This window comes from Amphiura filiformis, chromosome 7, assembly GCF_039555335.1.
Source record: "Amphiura filiformis chromosome 7, Afil_fr2py, whole genome shotgun sequence".
Lineage (NCBI taxonomy): Eukaryota > Metazoa > Echinodermata > Ophiuroidea > Amphilepidida > Amphiuridae > Amphiura > Amphiura filiformis.
In genome coordinates this window covers 34,767,597-34,793,130 of record NC_092634.1, presented here as the reverse complement: position 1 = coordinate 34,793,130, position 25,534 = coordinate 34,767,597, and the positions used below count along the sequence as shown (strand labels likewise).

At 37.6% G+C, this 25,534-nt stretch overlaps 2 protein-coding genes across 3 annotated transcripts in view; one reads left to right on the top strand and one right to left on the bottom strand.

Moving 5' to 3' along the window:
• Positions 1-419: 419 nt before the first annotated feature.
• LOC140157064 (tRNA (cytidine(32)/guanosine(34)-2'-O)-methyltransferase-like) lies at positions 420-20,338 on the bottom strand. Of its 2 annotated transcripts, none has more exons than XM_072180129.1 (11): positions 20,197-20,338; positions 16,917-17,081; positions 15,575-15,644; positions 15,120-15,222; positions 14,341-14,419; positions 13,392-13,444; positions 12,669-12,722; positions 8,987-9,089; positions 6,154-6,237; positions 4,975-5,078; positions 420-3,147 (listed from the first exon to the last, which is right to left on the bottom strand). In XM_072180129.1, exons 2-11 carry the CDS (start codon positions 17,035-17,037, stop codon positions 2,767-2,769), a joined length of 1,152 nt encoding a protein of 383 aa, XP_072036230.1. In that variant the 5' UTR covers positions 17,038-17,081; positions 20,197-20,338; the 3' UTR covers positions 420-2,766. The 2 variants fall into 2 exon arrangements, with proteins under 2 accessions (XP_072036230.1, XP_072036231.1); XM_072180130.1 differs by having other exon boundaries at positions 20,113-20,320.
• Positions 20,339-20,622: 284 nt separating this feature from the next.
• The window catches only part of LOC140157065 (gamma-aminobutyric acid receptor-associated protein), a 31,079-nt gene continuing 26,167 nt past the window's right edge, over positions 20,623-25,534 (top strand). Inside the window, exon 1 of the mRNA XM_072180131.1 lies at positions 20,623-20,828. Within this exon, the coding sequence (XP_072036232.1) occupies positions 20,739-20,828 (90 nt within the window). The 5' untranslated portion in view covers positions 20,623-20,738. The remainder of the gene's footprint in view (positions 20,829-25,534) is intronic.

The window sequence follows — 25,534 nt, the reverse complement described above, 5'->3', positions numbered from 1 at the left end:
TCATGTTCTTGCCAACTATATGCCGGGGGGGTGGGGGGCAGGGGGACAATTCTGGCAATGCCTATTTGGGCCCCCGCCCCCTAGCGCAGCGCAGGGCAAAATAATAAAGGAGTGAGAGAGATGGAAAAAAGGGGAAAAGAAAGGGAAAGAGAGAATCCATAGGCCAACGATATAAGGTGCGGATAGAATTTGAACAATTTTAAAACTTTGTTAAAAAATAGAACTATATTATATCAAAATAAAGTCGCTATCCCTTGTATTCCTTTTTTTTTTCTCTTCACTTTTTCAAACCACCGAAAAAAATTGGGTCAACCTTTTTTTGAGGAAGAGGCGGCAAAATTTTTGTTTGGTGGATTTGGGCCCCACCCCATACAGGCTTGCACCCCTGGAAAAAATCCCAGCTACGCCACTGCATGCAGGACGGTGATACACACATCAAAGGACCGTGCCATAGGACTGATGAAGAGACACTTGTTTGGCTCAAAATTAAAAGGGGACATATCTAACAGTATAAGCTAGCATTTTATGGAAAAGAAATACCAATCTATTTTTATGGAAAAGTTACAATATGGCTTTAAATTTAATGATTAATACCAATCTACTAATACAATTCAGTTTGCAATCACGCATACATGTTTTATTGTCTTTATTTAATTTGATTTTAGTTTGAACTTCTTTTTATTTTATCTTTTGATAATACACAATATTAACAATATGGGTACAATATGTGACCCGTTCTGACAAAACCAAGAACAAGTCGCATTTTTGACATTTCATGATTTGAATAAAAATGTAAGCACGGGACAATAAGCTTCAAAATGATACCAAAATTATATACATAGCATCAATACTTTTCAAGATATGGATAATATGTAAATGATACCTTGATATTTTTGCCGAACTACTATTCTGAGAAATTGTCGAATTCGTTTCCTGCTTTACACAGGATTGAATAGGGATTATCATAATTCAACTGTCAATTATTGATTAAATAAACCTCTGTTTAATAAGTACTCTCAATGATTTGAAAGTCCACTCAGTCCCAAGCTCAAATACCATGAAATTAAGAATTCCAAAATTTGTTATTTTTATGGGAATGTCATCTTTAAAGGCCTATAACTCACAAACATGCCTGGCGACTTGTTCCGGGTTTTGGTGGAGCTGGTCATATATATCTAACAAGTCTAATGTGAATGCAACCAGAGAGATGTATACAGAGCCTCCATCAAAACAAAGCTCTTGACTAGTACTTACAACCTGGTACCTGGGCCAAATTCAACCAATGCATCCAACATATCTGCTGTGTAATAAACAGAGGTTGAAACCAGAGAGTAATTTATGGTTTGCTGCACAGCCCTTCACAAACAAAAAAACCCCTTTTGTCAAGCAGCTGAAAGCGCAATGTGAGGGCATGCACCTGGGAAGCTGGTCACTAATAGCCGACTCCAATGTGGCACTTACTCAACTTATCTTGATCCAACCAGGCCGTTGCAACTCGTATACCAGCGCAATGCAAAAAGGTGGCGTCACCGTCGGCTTCCCCCGTGTATTACTCGCCAGCGCCATTGATAAGTCACGGCCGCTGCCATTAATATTGAATATTGCTACAGTTCATTTGTTTATGTTTCTTATATTCTTTCTTTTATAACTGTGACCATTTATACATGTACTTTAAATATTAACTGTCATTACTGTATCCGTTTGTTTGGTAAATTTTCATGAAATATTGATAAATTGAAGAATTTGTCATTAAACCCTGGGCGCCGCCATTTTAGAAAAGTGAAGAAAAATGCTGCTGCCACCACGATAGTACTAAAAGCTACCTAAAAAATATGCGTAGTGCTGTGGAGACTTACGTTAACATGACGTCACGAATATGCTAATTAAAGAAAAATGCTGCTGCCATCTACGTCCACATGTTGCAAGCGTGACGATCGCTGACCTCACATCGACGATCGGAGTTGCAATTCCATCGCACTTCGTGCTCTATTCTTTATTCCATGATCCAACCCACTTAATTTGTCTGCTATTCCAACCTGCATGTCCACTCTCAACCAATGTCAAGACGACTGGTGTCACATCACAAGAAATGCTATCCTTGCTGATTGAGCCCATATTTATTGGTCGAGCCATAAGTTTTTTATCATCATTAATTCATTATGTTTTGGATCCAATATTTTAACACACTTGGATTCATGGTTGCAATAGGATTAGGATTTGACCTGCTCATACATGTATGAGATCAAATTTTAGCCAATAACTCTTAAAAATATTGTTGACACAGACTGACTGACACACCAGTCATGCTGCCAAAAAGGTCTCCTTCTTCAGACTACGACCAAGCATGTGGCTCATTTTCCCAAAAGGTGGGTGGGGGCACATCCCCCTGAAATCTAGGAGCATTACACTCCTTGATCACCACTATAGGTTGATCAGCTCGTAACCGGCGGGCCTTATAACATCGCGGATTGATATTTACGACACCTCGCCAGAAGCATCACAAATTATTCATATAAGTCCTATACGTTTTCTACTTTCTTTAACATGTTCAATATAGACCAGACAGGTCAACTATATCACTCTTAACATGGGTCTAGTTTTCGGGATAGTGGTAAAAACTTAACAATTACTGCAGATTATGCGCTGATCAAACAATAGCTTCAAAGGGGCCTCCAATTTGTCTCGTAATCATGATGGAATATAGGCACTTTTCCTGTTTAAAATGTCAAAGGTTAAAATTGAGGTCACATGCCACCACAATTCGTGTTATGTCCGTTGATCAGATATGTCCGATAACCCAGGAATAGCATAAGCTCCTTGTTCTCCTGTTCTCCCTACATTATCATCACCCTCAAACACTCCACCTTGTTCCTCATCTCCAGATTTAGATAGTCTTTCCATTTTATGCTCAGTATCTTCCACATCCCTTGTTGTACAAGTCTCCTCTGATTCTTCCCCTATTGTCTTTTCTGTTTTGTTACCATGGTTACCGGTGAGAGTTAGTGGTTCTCCATCTTTTGATTGTGATGAGGTAGACTGTTGCTTAGAGAGCAGGTCGTGTTTCTTTAGGAATATAGCTTTCTCATACGGTGGGTTGATGGGGGACTGAGTCGGAGGATGATATGTGTAACCTGCGCCCGGTTTTAGCTGTAACAAAAAAAAAATTATTAGAAACAGGAATTCAAGTACATGAAGGATTCAGTAAGGGAACAAAGCAAAGGATTTATAAGTCAAATGAACGATAGGGAGTGAGGGCTTAAATATATTGATTATGTTTCTCTATGCTCTTAAAAATCATCAATGTTATATTGACCCACTTCAGTTTCATTAGACGGGGAGGGAGGGAGTCAGCTGCGAAAAAAAAAAAAAAAGGTTTGATGGTATATGGTATGTTTTATGTAAGTTTGTTCAGCTTATATAAGGCAAAAATTTGCCAGTCACACATTATGCAATGCACAACTATAGCAGATTTGTGAATTCCATCATGGAACGTTTTTCAAGTAAATTCAGGCTATCGGGCGATCATGCATATCACGCTAAAGACGAGGTACAGATGATTGACAGGCAGCGTTGGAAAAAATGTTCCATGATGGGTTGAATCTGCTATAGCGTAAGCATTGAGCCCAACTATATACGTGCACACCATTCTATATCAATATAGTGTTACAAGTCTTACTTTTTTCACCTTATATAAGCCGAACAAACTTTAATCATGTAGCAGGGACTGTCTGTTACGAGATGTAGAATGCTCTCATGGTCTCCTCAAGAAGAGCTGTAAACATTCTTAAACACACAACTTGAGCCCAAAAAGAAAACCCTAATGTTGGTTAAAAATGAGGTATGGTGTCATCATATTTAGAGTGACAATATTTTTAATGCATGCCAAAGTTTTTTGTAAACAAGATTTTGAAAATTCCTTTATTTAGTGTATATATGTACGGTGGGATTTTTTTGTGAGGTTTACAATGTACTCATTTCAAAGTCACAGTAAAGTTAACTGTCAAAAGAGTGCATTGTAAATCTCACGTGAGAGGTAAAAGTTGTGGATATGAACTACCTTAACGGTAGACGTGGTATTGTTGGTCGAAGTAGCCAAAAAATAAAATTGATTTTCATTGTCTAAATCAATATATTATTGAAAATTAATACTTTGATGTTTTGCAAAAGTTCATTCCACAAATCATATGCAGTAAGCCAAATAATTAAGGTACCAGTTGTGTTCACCCCTGTATATCCTAAATAAAGACAAGCATGTCAAAATTCAAACAAGCAGCCACTACCTCACCTGGACTCTTTAGCTCTGATTTAAGACCTTATTTATTGAAATTGGTTGAGAATTAAAGAAACGGTGATCTAAAACCTAATGAAGAAACGAAATAAAAAGTTGCACTTTTGTGTTCTATTCAATGAAAGTATGGCGCTAGTTTTAACGTGCTAATCAATGGAAGCACGGAGCCAGTTCTCTTGTTCGTGAACGCTTTGTGTACAAATCAATAGGGCATGCAATGTAGCAAACTGCAACTTTTAAATGGGCATATTCCTTGGGTTTTTGGATCGTCATGTTTTTATTTCTAGAACAATTTCAACAAATGAGGTCTTAAATTCGAGCTAAAAGATGCAGCTATTGGCTGCTGGTTCCAATTATGACATATCTGCCTTTGTTTAGGATATACAGGGGGTGAACATAACTGGTACCTTAATTTTTGGCTTACTGTACTTTGAAAACTTACTTGATTTATCGTTGCTTCTTCCCTTTATGTTTGTCTGTCTGTATGTCTTGTTTTTGCTTTTCAGTTTATTTTTTGTACGTAGCGCTTCCCTTTCATTTAGTGCTCTTTGAGTACTATTGGGTATTGCCTGTGCTTTTTGCCAAATGTGTAAAATAAAATAAATTGTGAAAAAAATGTAAAAAATAAGCCTCACAAAATATTTCCTTTAACACATGCAACATGGAATGGATTCTCAGATATTTACCTCTAGTGGATAGTTCCTGTCCGAGTCATAGGCACTGAGATCTCCACATGCTAGGAATGGTACAATGATTCTATTAGGTCCTTCTAGACTGTTGAAATCAGCATCTGTGATTAGGAAAATATATCAAACTAGTCAAGCAGCAGGTCATTGTCATCATAGGTATTACAAGCATCCTGTCAGATATCATAACTTACAATCTTGTGCGAAAATCGTTGGGACAGATGATGTTTTTATAGATCAATTTCCTGTGAATTGAACATAATGCTAAAATTACATGATCCGTTTCATAGATCATGTTATGTACTTGCTTACTCCCCCTCCCCTCCCCCTGGAAACAATGTTAGAGCAGACATTGAGCGCAACCACTTCTTACTATTTTTCAGCATTTAACATTGAATAAGGTGAGCGGGGAAGCATAAAATAAACAAACTGTCCAAAGCATTTCGCGCAGGACTGTAGCTGTAAAAAATCCAAGATGCAAACCGTTTAACCACAGGAGATGCATTTCTCCGATAATCTGCAGGTATAATGCCCTATGAGTCCATGTAGTCTCCAATCACGATTTGCAGAGCTTCAAACTGGAGATTAATCGTTATCTTAAGCCTAACTGGCAAGAGTACTACAAAATACTACAAACAACTTCACTGCGCACGCGTGCATCCCATCGAATGTGATGATGCAATCACCCTAAGTGGTATATAGGCAAGCTTTCTTTAGCCCGGCCAGTGTAAGACCCGTGGCTAAGTGTCAGCGATCTAGTGCTTGGCATGTGAGAGGTCTCGGATTCAAATTCCACTCTCTTCTTTGCTTGTTTTCTCTTTTAAATCCCAATTCTTTCCCTTCCAGTTGCCAAAAAGCCCTTCGGGCGTTGGGGTCAATTTGAAATAATTGATTTTTATTGGTGTAAAAACTGGGTGATGTTTCAGCCCCAAATATTTAACAAAGTGAGAATGGCCACTGGCCAGCGTAATTATCCCCTACAATGCTGCAGACATGTGTATGGAAAAAGGTATGTTTTTCCTCTCACTCTCTCAGTAAACATCACTTTTTCTAATCAGTCATATTGTGTGATAATTCAACCAAACATTGCCTTACAGTGCCTCTGATAGTTACCAATTTTCCACGCCCTCATGCCCCAATAATCCAATTAGGCCCTTCTAGACTGAGATACTGACTTACCATAGTGATGGTCCAGTAGTGGGTTAGACATGTTGGGCTTGTAGCCTTCAGGTGGAGCATAGCCTTGGCAAACTACAAATGCTTCTGCAAGGACACAAATAAAATTGACAGTATTATTATAACTACATACAAAAAAGCTCTAAAAAAAGCCACTGAGACAAATCAAACCAGAATTGAAGTGGTAGGAACAAAAGTCCTTCTGGAGTACTGTGAATGGCCACTTTGGGAGGGTTGGATAAATATTTCCCCATAGCCCTAATACAATTTTAGAATGTTACATTGGTGCATACTGTAATAGCTCTGCCTTCAATTTATATAAACTGCTCAAATAAAGAAAGTCCGCAGTCATGTAACCCGTCCTACACCAAAACCTGTTCTTGTTATGAAAATTTGATTGATACGGTTGTGTGCAGAATCTTGTTAGCTCTAATTTGATACCAAATTTGCTACCAAACACTCAAAAGTGACAAAGACTGATACCAGTTTATGGCATTTGGTGCATTTTCAAAAGTTGCAAATCAAAAGGATAACGCGGTCGAAATTGCTTAGTGTGGCAATGTGGTCAAGCTTGCTTGCCCACGATGAACCCATGTCGACTATCCCAAGTGCGCGCTTTATTCAATTGTTAATTTAAAACGCATGGATTGCTACAGTGCTTTACTGATGAATACTAGGGCACGATGCGATCGATATGACCTAGCGGTTGTTTCGGGCTATATCAATGGTCGCGCTGTGCCATTCACCTCTAGCTCCGCGTGGTCCATTTTTAATTTGCAACTTTTGAAAATGCACCAAATTTCATATACTGGTCTCAATCTCTCTGAATTTAGAGTTTTTGGTGGCAAATTTGGTATTAGGTTGGAGCTAACAAGATTCTGCACACGACTTTATCAATTAAATGTTCATAACACGATCAGGTTTTGGTGTAGGACGGGTTACATGACTGCGGACTTTCTTTATTTGAGCAGTTTACCATTAAATGTTTGTATGTTGTTTATATGTGACACGGTCTGCTCCATGGGGGCCAAAGGAGGCATTTTTGAAAACAGTTACTGTAATTATATTTATTACCTTGTAGTAACATTAGGCTATCATATACTGAAAACACTGAAGGTCTAACATACTTGGTTCTAAAGTTACGAGGTTTAGTGATGTGTATTTTCTTATGTATTTTCTTTTTTTACACCATCTATCTCAGCCTTTATCTCAGTTTCAAATTTGCCACCTTTGGCCCCCATGGACCAGATTGTGTCACATATTATGTTTTTGTTCTAAAAATCTGGTTAACTTTAAGCTTATAACAATCAGTAATATTTATGTCAGGTGCAGGGTTGTAGCTAGACCAAGTTGAGTGCCGGCTAATTTTACTATCAAATTAGTGTGCTGGCTCGGGGCACAATCTTTTTAGCGAACATGAGGGATCCGGGAATAGGATAGGGGGTATACCCCCGACCGGCACGGTTACAACCCTGGTCAAGTGTGTGTTTTGGGAGCTGGTGGATTAATGTTGTATGTTTTATTTCCCCTTCTTCAGCTCCAAGTACAGGTAATCAAATTTCTGGAAAAAAATTCATCCTATACTTACGAAGGAGTCAAGTTGGTGGGATTCAAATACTGTACACTGGTTGTTATGTACGATAGTGCTGGGCTGTAGGAACATCGGCATTGATAAAAAAGATAGAGATTCTAGGTATTTCAAGTAATTCTTAGGCATGGTGGAATGATCTGCTGCATATGTAGCATACTAAGTGTGTACACAAAAGACATGTGTATGCAATCTTCTGGACCATGTATGTTATATGTGTGTATTTATCATGGAGCTACAAGCATGTTGATTTTTCCACCTTGGTTAAGAATCACTTCAAATACGTGTAGGCTTTGTGCTGTAAATGGGCTATTCCAGTTGAAATCCATACACCCCCTATGGAAGATATGATCTTAACCTCCCACACAGGGGGGTGTAGATTTCAAATGGAGCCACCCATTTAGGTAGCCCCATTTGAAATTCACACTCCCTCTGTGGAAGATTTAGGTTATGCCTATCATATGCATGGCTGTTTGATGAATATAAAATTTGCTTCATTATTAACTAAATACAAACTATAAATGGCGCTATTTATCCTAAATCATATTTCTTTATTTGCAAGGGTTAGGTCAGGCTTCCTCAAATAGATTTGTTGAAGCGCCACATGAAATAAAAAACCTGCACAGCGCCACTCAATGGCTGCGAAGTCGCCGGGGGAGTCAGAGCTATCGACGCCATTTGGTGCAACATTTTGTACTATTTTAGCCTGTCTTTACAAGGATAACATGGGAATCGCATTTTTTTTTTTTTTTTTTTAAATCTAAACGGCGCCGCGCGCCACTCGGGAGGCCGCGGCGCGCGACATGTGGCGCGCGCGCCGCTATTTGCGGAGCCCTGGGTTAGGTGATTAATACCGCCATTAAAATTGGAATAGGTGAAACAAGCAACAAGGAAATTTTATAAACATATTTTATCAAACAATAAAAGAAATTATTTCTATTAAAAGCTTGAAAGGGTAATTTCCAGTAACTAAATAGCGCCACCAATTTTGGCATTAATACATATAGTTTATATCCGAAAAAGCATTTAAAAATACTATAAAAGTGAATAATTTTGTAAAAGAGGGGAAATTAAAGTTGAAAACGACTCAAAAGTATCTGTATACATGAGCACGATATCACTTTTAGCTATTTAAGCCTAAAATTTGGTTATAAATGATGTTTTGTTTGAAAAACTAATAAATGATCCTATCAAACAATCGTGTATGGGGTGTATGGATTTCAATTGGAATAGCCCACTATTAATTACCTATACTTGAGTTCCTACTGCTGCGTGGTTTGGCTACCGTCACAGTGGGGAAGAAAATCTTGAGCTGTGAATACAGGAGTGTCACATCTTTGCCACGAAAAATCTGAAAAGAAAGAGAATCAGAAGTGAATACAGAAACCAAAACAGAGTAGATTTTCCAGACCGAAATACGGTTCTAAGAATTGGTAAAGAAGCATGTTTTAACTAGAACATAATCAAATTAGTCAAGAGATGGTTTACCACAATAAGGCCAAAAAAAATTATGTTTGGTTGCCCTCAGCGACCGACCGACCGAAAAAATTAAAAATCTTGGGTCGTTTTTTTTTTCAATCACTTTTTAAGAAGAAACCTTAAATTTGTACAGTATTAAGGACATTTTATATTTGTTCTTCATTTATTTTATCTATTAAATGCATATTCATACCTGCCAACATTGAAAACCTAGAAAACAGAGTACATGGCGAACGTAGGGCGCGAAGCGCCCGTAGTATCGCCTCTGACGGCGGGGGGTCCAGGGGCCGCTTAAGGGCCCTTGGTGGGGTCCAGGGGCAAAGCCCCGGTGGGGGTTGAGGGGGCGAAGCCCCCCAAAGCTAGAGGGTTTCTACACTGAAAAAACCCTTATAAGCCCCTTCACATTAGACACATTTTATAGAAAAACAACATGGTGAAAATGAAGCCCTAGGCTTTTATACACTTTGAGGAGGGATTTATACTCCATATCTAGCAACAATTTCAACACATATTTGATGACTACAACCTTTGAAAAAAATGTGAAAAATCATTCTGGGACTTGTTTTTATAAGAAAATGTGCTTTTAAAAATGCAGTCATACTTTTGTACATAACGATCATTCGTTGAAGTGATTTTTTGGCTTTATAACAAGGCCTACATGACTGATAGGACATTGATATGATGCACAATACAAAGGTGAAAATTTGAAAAAAAATCCATTTTTTCAAAGTTTTTGGCAACTTGAGAACCTCTAGACCTATTCTGAAGGTTGCATTTTGAGGAGGGATTTATACTCCATATCTGGCAACAATTTCAACACATATTTGATGACTGCAACCTTTGACAAAATGTGAAAAAACATTCTGGGACTTGTTTTTACAAGTTTGAAAAATATGCTTCCTTCACATAGAAAATGTGCTTTTAAAAATGCAGTTTCTTATACTTTTGTACATACCGATCATTCGTTGAAGCGATTTTTTGGCTTTATAACAGGGCCTACGTGACTGATAGGACACTGATATGATGCACAATACAAAGTTAAAAATTCAGAAAAAAAACCCATTTAACAAAAAACAAGTTTTTGTTGATAAACACTAGACGTATTCTGAAATGCTAGGATCATTCACAGATGATTTGAAAAAAAAAATTGGAAAACATTACAAAAAAATTACAGTTTGTTATCTTTAAAGGTCCGTAATCCGATCGACAACATCATCCCCGATTTTTTTCATTGTTGATGAGGTTTTGGTATCACATAATAGATACTATTTTTCTCATTACTATCCTGAAATTTGACGCTCCAAGTCGATGTATTTCGAGAAATCATGAATCACAGCGGTTTTACAGGTTACCAGTTTGTAAACAATGGTAAATACTTTGGATTTCTGGGAGGGAATTATGAACGAAATATCAGTCTCCGCAACAGCTACTTTGGTTTCGCGTTATACACATTCTGTGAAAGAAGCGAACCACACTAACTGCTGAGGAGACGGTGCGCCGTATATAGTTATGAAAACGGCAACAGTAAACGTGGTGTGCTAAATAGCTCAATTGATTAGCGTGTTTGTTTTTACCCGAAAGGTACCCGGTTCAAAACCCGGTCTTGGAAGGTTTTTTTCTCTCCATTTTACCCAAACTTTTTTATATTCATTTGAAATGTACATATTGCAAGGGGAAATATATTTTGTTTCCTTTTTTTTTTTTTTTTTACGGTAAAAAAAAACATTTTCCGTTCAATACGGGCCGGGCATTGTACAGCATGTCAGCATTCGTCATTGCCTGCCCAGAATGCAATTCACGTATACCAAGGTATTGGATTGCAAATTTGGCTATTTATTCACATTTACGCTGAAAATGCTCTCGTTTTTTTACAAAGCAGCATAAAGGAGGCGATATTTGATATTATTATGTATTTTTAAAGACAATACATATCCAAAACCAATAGTGTTATTCCCCTTTAATATGGAAACCACTAACTAATGTTTACCTCTTCATCTATCACAATATTATACATGCATTGGTTTTCCATGCATTTTATAATATGTGCTAGATGAAGAGGTAAACATTAGTTAGTGGTTTGCATATTAAGGATAACAAACTGTAATTTGTTTGTAATTTTTTTAATTGTTTTCAAATTAACTGTGAATGATCCTAGCACTTCAGAATAGGTCCAGTGGTTCTCCAAAGTCGCCGAAAACTTTGAAAAGAAATTAAAAAAATATTAAAATATTTTTTTTTTTTTTAATTTTTTCCAGAAAATCGGAGTTCTCCGATTTTCGGGGGTTTAAAACTCGGGAAATCGGAGTAACTCCGCGAAAATCGGAGTAGTTGGCAGGTATGCATATTTGATAAAAAACAAGCAGTATTTCCATTTAAATTCACTCCAAAAATGCCCAATTTTTTTGCAGTAAAATGATCAAGCATTTGTCAATACTAGCCTTTTCAAAATGGAGTAAAAATGAAGGAAGAGCCCATGGAAGAAAAAAGGATCGGCCTACGTATACCGACCCTCCAAATTATTGTCTTGGAAGGGCACCCAAACAATTTATTTTTTTGGCCTAATGAGGTAATATGTGACCTACTCCCACAAAATGAGCATAAAGTCGCAAGTTGAGAGTTTCAAGACATTCGTTCCAACTCTTTGAGTTGTTCTTTGTTTGAAGACACCTGTACTGGCAGTGGTATGTCCTTTGTGAATGGCGACATAATAGCTGTACTCTGTATTCAATTCTGTCCCCATTCACAAAGGATATACCACTGACTATACAGGTGTCTTCAAACAAAGAACAGCAACTCAACAGTCTTGAAACTGCAAACTTGTGACTTTATGTTCACTTTGTTGGGGCAGGTCACATATCTTTACATAATTTGATGTTACCTTCATGCAAACCTACTCTAAATTAGTCTAGTATATCAAAGACAGGGATGTTACAGCTTACGGCTTACTGTCTAATCCTTCAATGAAGTCTTGAGGATAGGCTAATTTTATGTATGCTTATATTGTCACAAACTGCTCCTGCGCCTTCTCGAGCCACTTCCAGTCCTGCTGGGACTCAAACACACCACCCTGGGATTAAAAGACGAGCGCGCTAGTGTATAGACCAAAAGAGGACTTCCCTGTCAGGTCTATAACACTAACACACTTATACCTCTGTGACAATATGAATGATAGACCAATAATTTAGATTTATGAAAATCCATTGTGTTAAAAAACATTGTTGAAAGTTAACTTTGGATTCAAGCACAAAGAACTTCATACCCATCCCAGAATTTTCAGATGACATCACCATGCCAAAAGGCCATAAGGTCATGATCTGATTCAGATCACTATCAAAGATGCAGATTCACTATCAAAGATGACACATGGAATTCTATCTGAAAAATCCAACCTTTGAATGAAATTCTTCGTGCTCAAGTTTTCAATTCAACTTAAATCAATGGGAATGTTTACCTTTGCAATAAATGTGCCTCCTTTTTTGAGTACATGTGTTGTTATGTTGAGAGCCTGTAAGAAGAAAAAGAACATTACCTTTTTATTACATATATTTTTTTAATTATTTGTGGCCAGTAGCAACATTTTCTCTTGCCAATAATACTGTGTCGAAAAAAAGTTGAGACACAGCCCTGGTTAAAGAATTTGACTATTTACACATCCCAGGAATGGACCAAAATATAATAGCTAATGTTTAAAATCAGGAACCAAAGACAGAAAGACTTGGCAATAACTAGTTTCAACACCAATTTACAAATTGAGCACTAATTAAAATACACTTTAGGTAGTACACCAGAGGATGATTTAAGCACTTCCCAGCAAGTCTTGCGGTTAGCACAGCTGTGTGAGTGAACATGACACCACTGCCCACCCACTGCATACACACGTGCGTGGTTAAATTTGAATTTGGACAGATATATTTACAATAAAAACACCTTCAAAAAGTTGGTCGATTTCACATTTTATGTTATCTACAGAAGGTGTGAATTATCCTTCATGCATACATCACTATAAATCTGAAATCGACCAAGTAATAATGACACACGGGCCATTCTAAAACAACATCTTTTGCACAGAGTTCAATGGGATTTGAAAAGTAAAGTGGCAGTTGAAACTCGAGTGATAACACTTTTACAGTGCATGATGTGGCTTCCTTAAATCATCCTCTGGTAGTACACTTACTGCAAGGAGAAGTTGTGCTTGGATGTATTCATCAATATCGTGTAAACCAGTGACTGCAAAAAAAAGAAGAAAAAAAGAAATGAAAATCAAACATCATTAACCTTTTACTTCAAACGGTTTGATAATAATTGGTCCCCATCAGTTTAGATATTTATAATTCTGCCAATGGGCTATTCCAGTTGAAATTCAAATGACCCCTATGGAAGACATGACCTTCTTTAAATCTCCCACAAAGGGAGTTTGAATTTCAAATGGGGTTGCCTGAATGGATGAATCCATTTGAAATCTACACCCCCTATGTGGGAGATTAAGGTCATGTCTTCCATAGGGGGTTTACGGTTTTCACCTAGAATAGCACATTTTTATGCAGCTTTGGATCCCATTCAAATGATCAGTCTTTATATAGATAATAAACCTCTAATAACATCTCTAAACCTACTAAAAGGAACAAAAATGAATCGAAAAAAATTCTCGGTCACACAAGCATTAGTACACCCAATATAAACTTTCTCTCCTTATTTCTTCCACCCTCCCTGCTTTCCCCTTGGCCACAAAAGTATAAATTGTGTTAGGATCAGGTAAAAAGCAGTTAACAGTTAGGGTTAATCTACTAAGTAGGAAAATCTTATGGCTGCACCTTGATGTGGCACTCTTATACATAATCACTGGGAAGTAATTCATGGCTACCAATTATTTTAACACAGCCTGTATTGGTTGGTATTGGTATGTTTGCAACTTAAAAAATATAAACTTGAGTCAACCATAACATTTTGGACAGTAAATGGAGGTCTTATCATGCCCCTTTTCCCATAAGCATCCACGGGCATGGCCACCCAACATACATCACTGTAGTCCATAGCTCTGTTACACATTACTGAATTAACAAACACAACATGTGAAAAAACACAAGTGAAAACGTGCACAAATTAACACACAGACAAACTCTTACCATCGGGGGCGCCATCACACACAACAAGATCAGCATGTTCCCCTTCAAAATGGCTGATAATTTCTTTGGCTGTAGACTCCTGGAAAAAGAAAATTCAAGTGTGTTATGATTACTTCAAAACACAAATCCTTGGAATGGATATAACTTGCACTGTCTACCTGGAAAGCCATATAGTAACATTTCCACAAAAATAGATTTGTATTTCTTTTCCACAAAATGTTAGTTTTCACTGTCAGATATGGGCCCCTTTAAATTTTGACAAAAAAATAATAACACCATAACATATACATGTATGTCGCCAATGCGAGCCACTCCATCGAACAAAACTGACTTTGGACCTTTTAATGTGTTATGACCACATGCCATGTATGTACAGTGTTATTTAAACATAGGTCTTGTGTTCTTGAGTTATGATGTAGAGAGTGTCGAAACGTAACATCTTCATAAAACAAGTCAAATGACACATATCTCAAGAACCACAATACATTAAACAATTTTTGAAAGTGCATGTTTGCATTCCGTACCCATTCAAATCTTCAAGGCGTGTCATTAATCCCGTAATATAGACAATGAAAAAATTATTTTTTTTGAGTTGAACAACCATGACTACTCCAACGCAAATTATTGTTCAATTTTAGGCTTTGCTGATAAGCCGGAGGTAGACTACTTTGGTCTTCACCGTGACAAGCCAATATGGCAGATTTACCACAGCATTACACATGCGGCAATTATGAGTTGGTACTCTTTCTGTCTAATCTCTTTGGCACAGCTATTAATACCTTGGTGATGTCTCCTTGGAGCTGAATGACCCCTGGTAGAGGAGCCATTGCCTGGAGGTCAACTGCTACTATCTTTACCTCAGATTTCTTCTCCTCTGTGTTCCTGCAGTAATAAATATGATGACATTTGAAATCAATTATGCAAATGAATTAGCATATTTTGAGTTTAAAATTTACATGTACCTGGTTGAGAACCTCTATCTGGCCCTGCTACCCACCAAGTTACGTCATTGAACCCCAAACGGATCTACAGATATTAAAGGAATCACCTACAATGTAACTATACGCACAAATTATGCTAATTTTGCGCTGAAAATCTTATCAGGTTGAGAACCTCTGGCCCTGCTACCCCATACCAAATTATAGATCATTACAGACATTGGAAAAAAAGAGAAACCTAATCAAAATAGAAGTTACATATATACACACATTAAAATTGACTTATATTTTTTTACCTGAGTTTTCTGCTTAGTACTTGGCTCCAGCTTCCAGGAGCAGCACATAAATCAACAGCTTTTGTTACACCTGAAAAACAATTAAAAAAATATCACAAGTAACATTCATGTTCTCAAACTAGCTTGTCTCTGGCATTCTGACTCCAGATTTAAGATCACAGATCACAGGGAAAAACACAAACAGATAGGTGTATCCCAAGTGCCACAGTAGAACTGCATGTGCCATAGAAAGTGTACACAAAATCCCTCACTTTAACTTTCAATTACTCGCTTATACTGCTCTTATTTATGTTTTGTATGTATTTGCTATGGAGCAAGCAGATGCATGATGGGATACTCCCTTCAGCTGCTGTGGGCAAAAACATTTCAAATTATTAAATGATTCTACATGTATGTTACTTTTCCAGGCAAAGTATGAAAGAAAATCATTTGTAGTGTATTTTCTTTTCTTTCTTCTACCTCTTTTCAAATATTGCACATCTTATCAAGATGGAGAAATGGGTTATTCCAGTTGAAATCCACACAGCCCCCTATGGAAAACATGACTCTAATCTTCTTCCATACAGGAATTTCAATTGGAGGCACCCATTCAGGTAACCTTATTTGAAATTAACACTCATGGAGGTGTATTGTAACTGTAGCCCAATGACAGGATTACAGTTTAGGGTTAGAATTTAGGTTAATGAGGGTATCCATAGTTGTCCATAGACATTTACAACTTTTATTTTCCATATTCTAATTCAATTTTATTGTATCCAAAATCCCATGAAAATCAATTCTGGCTCAAGGGCATGTGACATTTTGTCACCAAATTCAGCAAGATACCGAGGTTAACATTGCTGATGTCAACAATAATTCATGACATTACCAGTTGTTGATCTTATGAGTCTAAAGTCTTACAATGAGTCACAAATGTGGACCAGTGTAACATTACAATTTTAAGTTCAGGCCTGTAAAAATTGTAATCTCAAGTGCCTCAAATGGACCTGGAAGATTTTGGCTTATTTTGAACTCTGTTCGGGAAGATCTTGGCTTATTGTAAACTCTGTAATACTAATAGATGTCTCACTTTTTTACTCAGAAAAAAATTTTTCAGCCTCAATATTTCACAGGGTCAATGAGAAAACTACAAGCCACTGATACCAAACTCCTGATTGGTTAATTACAGAACAGGATATATTATCATCTACCAATAAAAATACAGCTTTTAGATCCTGTGAGCACTTTTAAGTTCAATCCCTTTCAGCCCCACTGACTGCTCTTATCATATCTCTGATTGGCTCAATACATAATAAAGCCCTATTTGTAACCAATCAAAATAGTTCTTAGTATTGCTACTGACCTTCAAAGATATTGAATTCTTCATTTATCTGCAACAGTTTAAATGCACTCCTTGCCCTCCAACCTTCCTCCTTAGCAAGACGATAATAAATATCTCTTTTGTCCTTTGATGAGCGACCCATGGTCACTTAGTTGAATCTTTCACATCAAATGTTTGGTACAATATCTTCAAAAAGAAAAACAGTAGCAGAATATATAATTGGTTGAAACATCTGGTATATAAGTTACAATTTAATTTATGGTTCAGTGGGGCCTGGGGCCAAGGATACATACCTTTCCATTCTTGAAACAATTGCGCATGTAGTGCGCAAATATTTGCACAAATTTTGGTCTTAAATTAACCTTTCAAATGACTATTTGTGCTGGAATGCACACGAAAATTTTGACTTTCATCGCTGGAGGAGTGCAGAATCGATGCTGAATTGGTAAATTTGGTTTGCCCCCCCCCCCCCATACGACCTGGGTTTAATCTACTTATTCTGAATTCTTCAATTATTAACTAGGGCATGATATAACCGCCGGAACCGGTATCGCATCGCATTTTGCTAATCAAGCCAAACTGCTATGCAATCACATTAATATAATTATGTAATTGCTATACATAATTATTGCTATAATAAATAAAACTTCTTTACAATTTTGCTATGCATAATTCTAACACTAAATTAGGCCCTGATATTAAAGTGTTGCATATAAATATACTGGTCCAACCCCAAAAGTAAATGAACACAACAAGTCACTGTAACTTTAAACATATAGGGAAAATGTGCGATTTCTGAGAGCAAAATGTGTGCGCCACTTTTCGAAAATGCACAAATTCCCCAAAATGTGTGAATTTTCTCCACAAAAAGTTTGTATTTGCAATAATAAAAAATATTTTTAAAATTTTTCTTCTTCTTTAATTTCTTGCTTTTTTTTGCGACAGTGTATTTTCTATATTTGTTTAACATGGATTGTGTTGCAGATCATTATGGATTCTTTGATTTTAGTGGAAAATGAGTACTTGAAAAATCTTAAAATTTGCGGTCGTATCTATAATGTGTGATTAGGCCACTAACAGCCGATTTTGAGTTTCCCGTCACATAATTTCTGAAAACAAGTGAGGTAACTTTTTCATTATTCATTATTTTTCTGCCTTTCATTATATGACCAACACGCATGTAAAATGTGATGTTATTTGCCGCTCACTCACATGAAGATGGATGTTTAGCCCAAATGAGATTCAAAAGTATACTAAAAAGAGTCTGCAAGGTTGACAGCAAAATGTACATGTATGTTTTGATTTTGATTTTTCCACAAAAAATAAATGGATATTCATCAATTTTGTTGCAAATATAACCAATTTTTGTCTGTATTTTTTGGAAAATCACAATAATGAATTCAAGTGAGGGTCAGAAATTGAAGTGAGGGCGGGTGACGGGAACTCAAAATCGACTTTCCTTGGCCTTACACCCAAATTGCGCAAATTTCAGCGCTTTTTCCCTGTCCTTACTGTAACTTTAAATAAACAGCCCACATGGTGCGCCTTAAATATGACATGTTTCTGTGATTTCATTGAGTACAACGGTAAGTGTCCTTGACAGCGCAAGATGGAACAGCCGAATCTCAGCAATATTAAAATAAACAACCAATGAGAGTGACGTCATGACGACCGACAGAATACTCATGATCATGTACTCTAGTCTATACTACAATGTGTACTGTATAGGCTAGTATACTAAAGTATAATTATATTATTATGTTTTCCAGGTTCCTTGAGTTTGACAGCGTTAACCATTGCGTCCGCGTACGCGCGTATAAGTGCGCAACATCAAGCGTGTGCATTGGACCCTTGGGCAAAATAATACGCGCTGGACGGGTAGCAGTACGCTTAATTTGTAAAAGGAAATCTGAATAAACAGTACATGTATAGCTACAGAACACATGATAATATTATACTATATAGTGAAAATTCCAATTGAATGAACGCAGCTTTCAATAGCGTGATTTAACATTTGCGTGACTGTGACTGTGCGATGTACGCCAGCGTGCAGCGACTGTGCGTGAGTAACGCGAAGTGAATCCAACCATGCCAACGCACTCGTGATTGTTAGCATTGTATCCAAGGTCGTATGCGTCGCGTTGAAGTTTGAAATACGCGATATACAATCGCGGTTGGATCGAGTACAGCTATTGAAAGCTGCGTTCATTCAATTGGAATTCCTACTATAAGGCCGTATAAAATTAATGTTTTGGTTCTCGTCCAGAGGATTTTCATGAATTGATGAGGGAGGGAGGTGTTTTTTTTTTTTTTTTTTTCAATGTAAAATTAGCATTGTCAGTAGTTTTCGGTCTTCTCCAACAGTGCTCGAGGAAGCGATGAGGCCCTTTTTTTTTTTTTTCAAATGTGAGATTCTGAGGGATAAACCCCCTAGAGTACCACAAAAAGACTTGGAAGTGATGCTTGTTCTCTAATAAACTTATTTATATGTATGAAGATTTCATAAATCATTCCAAAGTCTTAAAAAATTGAAAAATCTAAAAAAAAAAAAAAATCTGACAAATCCCAGAAATTGAGGAGGGAGGGGACGAGAACCAAATTATTAATTTTACACGGCCTAAGGTAGTCAGGCTCATATCACACACTATAGGTGGCGCTATTCATCCATAGGGAAGTGGAATGTGCCTGTACAGTCCAAAAATGGCTTTACTGTGGGGCTCAATGGAAAAAATTACTAAAATTAATTTTGACAACCAAAACCTAAGTGATGTTGACTTATGTAGGTACTGGCATGATACTGGATTCATAAACTATCACATAGTGCAATCCATGTTCCACCAAGTTGACACTGATTTAGCTCAAAAGCAATTTGTGTGTAAATCAAGACCATCCAAAACAGCTTTCTTACAGTAAAGAATAGGAGGTCATCTGGGGTCACATACAGTAGTGTACATTGTACATGTGCCTGCTGTCACAATTTCACACACAAAAATTTGGACAATTTGGTGACACTATTTTTGTCTGTAACTTCAAAAGTATATGCACTAGAAACATGATTGACCCCTTATTGTTTAGGTAATTTGATTCTCTTTCAAATGAAAGAACTTTCAGCTAAAAATATTGAACTTCAAAATTTTATGAACATACCTACCTAAGGCAAGCTGCATTACATGCAGTGCAGAATTCAACAACTTCAAAAAATGTTTTTTAAGCTTACTTATTTTGCACGTTATTTTGCACGACTCGGGTACTCGTGAAGCTAAATTATAATATCAGCATCAGCATCACATGTATTATATACCTGAATGAACTTAATGTTTGATTTACTCGGATGTCACGTAGGTTTACAAACAAAATCATCAACATGAGCTCTTGACTTTCTGGGTGGCCAGTCGCGGTCATCAGCGATTGGACGGTGATGTCGAATCTATTTTTAGAAACTGCAGGGAGTTCCCGCAACAACAATGACGTGCGCAAAAGGAAAACAGCTGATCACGTGATAAACCCAATCACAAAAAATGGCTGCTATTATCAAGGCGCAGTCTTGGATTTTCGCTCTCTAATTTGAGGAAAAATATATGATGCAAAACAGTATAACTAGTAAAAAGGTTTTCCTTGGACATATAGTATTTTATTATTTATGTATATGAGGAAAATGTGTGAAAGTAACAAATATTAAATTTATTTACTGTTCTATTTTACTACGGTGATCAAAACGTAAACACAGTTATTAGGCCAGAGATCTTATGCGATTGTAAATTTTGCAACATCGAAAGGAAGTTGGCTAAGAAAAAGTACAAATACACAGTAATTACTGCTTTTTAATATCACCCATCAGTAACTATGAAGTGGCAGTATAAAGAAGAACATCCTTTTGAAAAGAGGAGACAAGAAGGGGAGAAAATTAGGAAGAAATACCCAGACAGAGTACCCGTAAGTAAATTGAAATTCAACAAACAAACGCAATTCCGCAATTCGATTTCGGAACTCCGTGACCTGTCATTTTTTATTTTGCTGTATATTACCAAAAAGTAGTCGATTATTTCACAGCTCCTCTGTGTTTTGAGTAATAAATCATGGGCCTTAATAGGTATGAGACAGCACACGATCATATGAAGGATGAAATTTTTAAATAAAAATCATAAACGCATCCATTTTTCAGCTATTCATGTATTCTTTTGTTTGTGACATTGTTTTGAGACAATAATAATGTCATGAGGGTCATCACGTCACATGATCCACTCATTATATTCCCACTGACATTCAGTGCTGAGTAAAACTATAGAAAAATTATTAAATTCTTGTACATCGTGGAACATTCAACTACGCTTGTTACTCCGCGACTAATCATGCTAATACACGAGCGTACAACGCTACTCTATGACTATGCATCCATATTTATGGCGATCCTGACTTTTAGACCACCCTCGCTATATAGGGCTCAAATATTACTATTTCATCAAGGTTTAATATTCTAACAAGCTTAAACTAAAAGTTTCATCTAAGGAGTCAAGCTTTAAACTATTAAGCAACAATATCCAACAAGCTAAAAACTATTTTTTACCCGTTTTTAACAAGCTAAAACCAATTTTTGAAAAGAAGCTTTAACATCAATGTTTTCATTGTAAAACCATCTAAACAATCTTTAAAAATACAGTGACCTACCTAATATTACTAATCTATGTTTCCGATGATATCCAAGAAGCTAAAATATTGTGAAAGAGGGCAGGGCTTGAGTAATGAGGAAATTACGGGGTAAAATACATCACGTTTTTCGAGAAATTCGCCATCTTGAATAAATGCAGAATTGCGTCATGCAGTAAAACGATGTCAAACGCGCTTGAAAATGCATGATACGCGAGCGTAAATTACCGTCAAAATGAGCGTACATCAAGCGCTTGTGCTACGCGAAAACTTCGGAGCTGGCATCACCGGTTTTGTAACCAGCTCTTTTACGTCAAAAATAGCTATAAAAACGTGAATTTTTGAACAAAATAAAGCTTGTTTTGTTTGATGGAATAAAAGGTATGTTTGTACAGTTAAAACATGTTTAACCTTGTTGCGAAAGTTTAATATGATAAATTTGCAATTTGTACCTTATATAGCGCGGGTGGTCTAAAAGTCAGGATCGCCATATTTATGATATTAGCGATGTTATCTGCGAGACTGCGTACAACAGCTTACAGTACAGGTCGCAAGAAACTAAACGAAACACACCCGTGGCCACGATAATCACACGAAAATCACACGAAAATCACACGAAAATACAACGCATTATCAACCCGTGTGTTTTACAGAATCAACGCGTGTGACAACGCGCGGACCACGGACGGCAATCAACATGATCAACGAATTTCACACACATCGTACCCACACCTTGGCGTTGACTTTGCGTTGACTTTGCGTGGAATCGTGGGTTCTATATTTTCGAGAAAGCCTAAAATATCCCGACTCTTGATCAATATCGATGTATTGTTATGTCAAGTGCATGTCAACAAGATGACAAAGGATGTTAAATGTAGTCAACTTGAAGCCAAGTGGTTGTAAGTAATTTAATTATTTTCTAGTAGGCCTACACTGCAGTGTGATTCTCTTTCTTCTCTGGTCTAACCCAGATTATTCTGCTACCAGAGTTGAAGAGAGAAACAAACTTTACAGCATGAAACCAAACCAAATGACTTCCCGAGCTCCGTCCATCGCCGGTCACGACGATAGCCCGAAACACTCATCAGTCTTCACGGGTACGAACTTCGTGGGATAGGAAAGAGAAGGTCATGAGCTAATATCAATTAGCATAATTATGAAGCTTTTTCTTCACGTTCTACGTTCTTCTCCACCGCATCATAGATTATCAAAAACATGTTTTTGATAATCTATGACAAAACCCACCACAGAATCATCATCACCGTTGAGGTTTCTCGCCGAGTCGACCACCAAGTAGTATCGTGATGGGCATGTAGTTGGCTTAAAAATCTTACCTTTAGGCCTATATTAAATCCTTCATCAAAAAAATATAAAAGCTGCCATTATATATTCCAGAAAGTAACATCGATAGCTGTTCCATTTATAGAAATGGCCTGATATCGAAGGCCTTGCCGTCTTGTCCTTTTACGATACCGTAGTAATTCAAACACGATAACGATTTTATATTTTCCTGAATAGCTGTTCATTCATATTTTGATACTTCCTTATTTAGTCATTCCAGGTACGTGTATCATGCATGCGTGTGTGTGATCAAGAAAGACACAAGGAAAGGTGTTGGTGGAAGAGAAGATCCATGATTCCTATATTCCTAAAAGTTCCTATATTAACAAGATCATTCACATTTTCACCAGTAGTCGTCCTCATTTGAAACGCACGCACTTGAATGTCGCAAAACATTCCCACGGTTATGCAGGGAAACCCAGGTGCAACTCAAGGGATTTGTAGAACATCCAGGGTCACCGCTACTAGTGTATGCTGTACCGCATTCCATTTACAATCATGCAATACATTGTACCAGGGCCATTCATCGTCACCATGGTAACTCAGTCCGGATGGGATGGTATACCACAACACGTACATGATTGCTTGTCATCATACCGGAAGAGATTGCGTGATACAAGATGACTACAGATAGTGTGTTTATTTTCTTCAAAAAAACTGATTTCAATACAATTTAAACCTGTTTAAGGGGTAAGGTGTATTGGGAGGTGGGTCATAAAATTTTTGTTGTCAAAATAGGAGAGGGGCCGCAATTTTTTTTGCCGCCGAAGGCAGCGGATTTTTTTTTTTTCGCCACCGAAGGCAATTTTTTTTTTTTCGGCGGCTAAGTATTTATTTTTCAATTTTAATGTATACCAAATACAAAGTTAGGTGGGGGAATTTTTTTACTCATCAGTGAGACAAAACTTTTTTTTCTTCTCACTAGTGGGCGAAGTTTTTTTCTTCGTCTCACTAGTGGGCTAAGTTTTTTTTTTCAAAAACTCCCATGCCCCCTGAAATCTAATGGTGCGCCCTCACTTCATATTTGAATGCAGGGTCGGATCCAGGCATTTTGATAAAGGGGCGCCTTTTGGTCGACGACTTAAAAAAATGTGTTAAAGGGGTTACCCCTCGAAAACTCAACGGTTTTGGCCCATTGTTTGCTGTTCATGGCCGAATTGGTTCCTTTTTTTTAATTTCTTACAATTTTTTATTTTTTTGTTTACCGGCGCCCTTTGCTAGTCAAAAAATAGAGGGGGCGCGCGCCGGCTGCGCCCCCCCCTAAATCCGCCCCTGGAATGGGCGGGTATTTTAACAAACCTAGGAAACAAGTGAAACAATCCCATTGCATGATCTCATTGGATACCCTAGTATTTCTCAGGCCCTGGTAATTTCCGGGATATTTCTTTTGCGGCCCTGTGGGTCGCGAGACTCATAACATAATTCACCACAATCTGTGACTGAGTTTATCCGTCTGTTTGTTTGGATGTCCGCCTCTTTTCTCGGAGACTAGGGGTCGCACGTTCTTCAAACTTGGTGGGTGGGTGCATCTTGACCCCAGACAGAACAAGTTTGTTTTGTTTAGTGGGTCAAGGTCACCCGGGGTCATCTGGACTCTGGAGGTCAAATTAGCAAAAACTATCGTATGGGCAAGAAACTTGGTAGGTACAGTCAACATTTAGGGCTAAATTTTCGGGAAGGTCATTTTCGGGTCATCCGGGGTCACCCAGGGGTCATCTGAGGTCAAATTATTAAAAACTGCCGTGTGGGCATGAAACTTGCTGGGTACAATAAAAATTAAGAGTCACATTTTTGGAATGTCATTTCGGGGTCACCCAGGGGTCATTTGAGGTCAAATTACTAAAACTGTCGTATGGGCATGAAACTTGGTGGGTATAGTCAACATGAAGGGGTAAATTTTTGGATGGTCATTTCAGGGGTCATCCGAGGTCACCCAGGGGTCATCTGAGGTCAAATGACTAAAAACTGTCATATGGGCATGAACGTTGGTGGGTACAGACAACATTTAGAGCCAAATTTTTGGAATGTCATTTCGGGGTCATCCGAGGTCACCCAGGGGTCATTTGAGGTCAAATTACTAAAACTGTCGTATGGGCATGAAACTTGGTGGGTATAGTCAACATTAAGGGTACATTTTTGGATGGTCATTTCAGGGTCATCCGAGGTCACCCAGGGTCATCTGAGGTCAAATTATTAAAACTGTCGTATGGGCATGAAACTTGGTGGGTATAGTCAACATTTAGGGCTAAATTTTTGGAATGTCATTTCGGGGTCATCCGAGGTCACCCAGGGGTCATTTGAGGTCAAATTACTAAAAACTGTCGTATGGGCATGAGACTTGGTAGGTACAGTCAACATTTAGAGCCGAATTTTTGGAAGGTCATTTCGGGGTCATCTGAGGTCAAATTAGTAAACCTGTTGTATGGGCATGTAACTTGGTGGTTACAGTCACCATTTAGAACCAGATTTTGGGAAGGTCATTTCGGGGTCACCAGGGATCATCTGATGTCAAATAAGTTAAAAAAACCTGTTGTATGGGTATACATACATGTTCCCGGAGTGATGACATGGACTGAGACTTAAGTACCCATGGAACTCGTACTTCAATGGTACTTTATACCCAAGGGGCTGTGCAAAAGTTATCTGTCCCCCCG

Coding starts and splice junctions, on each gene's coding strand:
- LOC140157064 (XM_072180129.1), bottom strand. CDS start 17,037: ATGGGTCGCTCATCAAAGGACAAAAGAGATATTTATTATCGTCTTGCT. Junction 9,090..12,668: donor GAGGCACATTTATTGCAAAG/GTAAACATTCCC, acceptor CTTTCTTTTCAG/ATTTTTCGTGGCAAAGATGT. Junction 5,079..6,153: donor ACTACTGGACCATCACTATG/GTAAGTCAGTAT, acceptor TCCTAATCACAG/ATGCTGATTTCAACAGTCTA.